At 40.5% G+C, this 4328-nt stretch overlaps 1 protein-coding gene across 11 annotated transcripts in view; it reads left to right on the forward strand.

Moving 5' to 3' along the window:
* The window catches only part of LOC106867583 (zinc finger homeobox protein 3), a 502463-nt gene that overhangs the window by 481230 nt on the left and 16905 nt on the right, over positions 1-4328 (forward strand). For all 11 annotated transcript variants that reach the window (XM_052974080.1, XM_052974079.1, XM_052974078.1 and 8 more), the window contains one exon: positions 2441-3286. In XM_052974080.1, the coding sequence (XP_052830040.1) occupies positions 2441-3286 (846 nt within the window). The remainder of the gene's footprint in view (positions 1-2440; positions 3287-4328) is intronic.

Consider the following 4328-nt stretch of genomic DNA (forward strand, 5'->3'; position numbering starts at 1 on the left):
CCCCACCCCCCACTTCTTCCCATTCCTGAAAAGTAATGGAAATATGATGACAATTATAATAAGTTTTTAGTGTTAGTGGTAATGATTGCGGTAGTGGCAGTAGTAGTAGTAGTAGTAGTAGTAGTAGTAGTAATGTTGGAGTGTTGTGGGGTGGGGAAGTAAGTGGAAGATGGGATGGAAATGGGTGTGGTAGTCATAATTATTAGACTGATGGTGGTGGTGGTGGTAATGACAATAATGACATTTGTGGTGTTGGTGGTGATGATGATGATGAGGGTACAATGATAAGTAGTTGTAAAAGGTGGTGGTAGGAATTGTAATAGTAACAGCAGAGGTGAAGGGGTGGTGATAGGAAATATAGAGGTGGTGGTGGTGGTAGTAGTAGTAGTAGTGGTGGTGGTGGTAGTAGAGGTTGCCTAATACCACCAATTGGTAGTGGTGACTGCGGTGGGAGCTGTGATGAGGAAAAATAATCACAATAATTAAAAAACAAGAAATAATAATCTCAGCTTGTAACAATGGCAGTTTTAATAATTTGTGTTGGGTGTGAGGGACAGTTGTTGTTGTTGTTGTGATTAATGATAAAAGGAGTGATTAATGAGAAGGATGATGATGATGATGACAATAGTAATGATGGTGGTAATTACGATGATGATGATGGTGATAATAACAAAGAAAGGGGTACTACTAGCATAGTTGCTTGCCACTCTTCAATGTTCTGATCAGGTTGGTAAAGACTAGTGTGTGTGTGTGTGTGTAAGCGGAAGAGAGTACAGAGAAGAATTGGCAAGGGGGGGGTATGGACAAATGAATGGAACAGGGATTTAAAGATTTAATTGGTTATAAATACAACAGACGTTTTAGGGCTATTTCTCCTTGCCAAAGTGGAAGGTTAGCCTTGTGAGCCCTATCGGCCCTATCACAATATTCTAATCATTATCTTCAACATTTTTTACCTTTTCAAGTTGGTGTCTTAGCAACGGATATCTTTTAGTGAACTGTGTGCTTATAATGATATCAAGCTCATCAATTTCTATGATCCTGGTTGACTGGGAAAATAGCTGTTATTTATCGACTGCAGTGCATGCATATCTGATGTTTTTAAATATTGAATGTTAAGGCATAAGGCTAAATACTATGAAATATATGCATACATACACAGACCGAAATGTGCAAGACATGCACTCTGTCTAGTGTTTTTGCATATGCTAGGCAGTTATGTAGGCAAGTGTTTTGTTTTCCTTTTAATATATTTGGATATATGCAATGCGTTTCCCTATTTGTGTGTGTGCATGTTGCATGCAGAAGAGTGAGTGACAGCAGGATTTTGTGTGTGTGTGTGTGTGTGTTCATTTTCCTACCACCCTTTTGTATATATGTGTACGTGATAATGAAGCCGTTTTGCAAAAATTCTACACAATTGGATTAATATTTTTGTTTCTTTGTTATTGTTTAAATTTTATGCAAATAAGATTTTAGCGGTGGTGAGTTGTGGGGTGGGAGCAGCAGCAGTATTGTGTGTTCGAAATTGGAGGAGTCTGCATGTGTGATATAACTGGAAGTGGTCCTAGTGGTAATGAGTATAGAAGGCTAATGTGTTGGGCAAGGTGGGGTGGACAACTGTCCTTGTTAGACCCCCCCCCCCAAACACTAATGGTAAGAGAACTAAATCTTAAGTGGTGGTGGTGGTGGTGATGGTTGTAGGAATGGTTGATGAGAAAGTGGAGCATGGGGGAAGTTTAAATATTGAAGTGACTTGATTCCTTTTTTTTTCACTCATCCTTCCACCCCTTCTCTCTGACTTTTAGATTAAATCTCTTTGCCAACCTTATCTGGACATACTGAATATTTGTTGTTGATATTATCATCATCATCATCATCATCATTATTTATTTTGGCCTAGTGGATACGGTCTTGCACTCACAATTTCAAGATCATCATTTCAGTTCCTGGACCGGGTGGTATATTGTGTTCTTGAACAAAACACTTCATTTCACGTTGCTCTGCGATCACTTCACCACCTGACGCGTGGCACACTGTGCACCTGTTCAGACAACATCGATCTGATGGAGGGAGTGAGCTAATGCACAACGCATACATCTGATCACTATAAGCAAATCATTTGTGCAGGTCTTTTGGCAAAAAAGCTGAACACTGATACATCGTCTTCGATGGGAGAGTCCGTCATTATTAATTTAGATTTCCAATATATTCCTTCAAATTATTACTATTAGTGTATCCATGGTTTTAGGCTCAGTCAACAAACTTAGAGACTGGTGTACCAACAAAGGTCACAGTTCAGTGATTGTGAACTGGTTATAGAACTGGAAATATATATATTTGTGTATTTTTATATAAATGTTGTATATGTGTGCACACATAAATAATATAAATATATATATATTCTGCTAATTACTAATATCAACTTGTATCATTTCAGGTAATGGTGCGAACCAAGACCAAGTCCTTATGTGTCCCTATTGCAATTATACCAGTATAAGTGAAATGAGAATCCAGGCTCATGTTCTAGCACAGCATACCACACCTAAGTCCCCGACCACAACACCATCATCGACCCCAGCGTTGCCAAATACCAACATCTGCTGCCCACTTTGCCAGGATGACTTTCGCGAGAAAAGGCCACTGGAAAATCACCTCATCCAGGTGCACAATGTGTCGCCCGAGGGCATGCACCGCTTGCTGGCTATGGTGGATCAAGAGTGGTTAGCGAATGCTGGAGGTAACTGCAATCCAAGTAACAACAGCAACAGTAATAATAATAATAATAACAGTAGTAGTAGTAGTAATACTAATGCTAACAACAGTGGCAGTGTGAGCAACAGCAACAACAGCAGCGGTGGCTCTACCATTGCTGCCTCCAGCACCAACACCTCTACGACAACCACCACTACCACCACCATCACCACGTCCACCACATCTACGACCAGCAGCAATAGTAATAGCAACTGCAACAGCAGCAATTCATCTTTGAACACTAACAACGGCAGCAGCATCAACAGCAATAACTGCAGCAGTACAAACACTACAACCACCACCACCAACAGCAACACCACTGCCAACAACAACTGTAGTAATAATAACAACAACAACAACATTTCCATTGCAACAACTACCAACACAACAGTGACAACGATAGCAGGCAGTGGCCTGTTGCCTACGATTAACAAAGGCTTGTCTTTCCCTTCAGCCATGTTGCCGTTTGAAGATGCCAAAGATGGTAACTTGGATCCATTGGAATTAGAAGATGCTTATTTAGGTGAAGATGGTAAGAAGGAACTATTATTTTCGGTTGGAGAGCACTTACTTTTCTGTTGATTGCTTGTTTGTGTGTGTATCTGTGATGAATTCTCTCTCTTTATATGGTAAACACATATGTTCATCTTGCGCGAATCTTGTTCAAGAACATTCTTTGGGCTCCAATCTGATTTGGCAGAGTTTCTACAGCTGGATGCCCTTCCTAACGCCAAACACTCCGAGAGTGTAGTGGGTGCTTTTACGTGCCACCGGCATGAAGGCCAGTCAGGTGGGTACTGGCAACGGCCACACTCGAAATGGTGTATTTTACGTGCCACCTGCACAGGAGCCAGTCCAGCGGCACTGGCACAGCATCTATTTTCTCATGTTAGCATGGATTAATGAGGGGCAGTCTTTTATTTCTAGACATACTTGTTGTCACCAGAGTTGTTGTCTCATTTTCAAGCCCTTTTCATTCTACTAGTTTCCAAAAATGCTTTGAAGACCCATTGTAACATCAACAAAGGGCATAGACATCATGTTAGCAGCCTATCTTGAATGTTGCATATCTACATCATGAACATTCTTAAATGTGTGTTTCCTGAAATATCATTTGAAATGCGTGTGTGACTGTGTATATGTATGTGTTTACATGTATATTTGTCGTGAGCATGCCCCCCACTGTGTAAATTCATAGGACAATATTATCTTCTAATGATTTAATGTTAAATACGGCAGAGTGTCAACAGTCAAGGTGAGAACTATTCAATGGCTAATTGTTCACTTACAGATGGACTCTCTATTGTGTTTAAGGTACCGAGGTACCGTTTGGGCCACACTCTTGTACAGTCTCTCATTTTCTCTCTTTGCTCTCCTTCTCTTATACACACACATATACACTCTATTGAATTCATGACTGCAATTTCACTTTTCTCAAACTGACTGAACTTAAAGTTCTGATATTCTTGCCTTTCAACCAACCTCTCATTCCAAGAGCATAGACACACATGCACACACACACACACACACACACACACACACACACACACACACACACACACACACACACACAC

Source organism: Octopus bimaculoides, chromosome 17 (genome assembly GCF_001194135.2).
Source record: "Octopus bimaculoides isolate UCB-OBI-ISO-001 chromosome 17, ASM119413v2, whole genome shotgun sequence".
In the NCBI taxonomy this organism is placed as follows: Eukaryota; Metazoa; Mollusca; class Cephalopoda; order Octopoda; family Octopodidae; genus Octopus; species Octopus bimaculoides.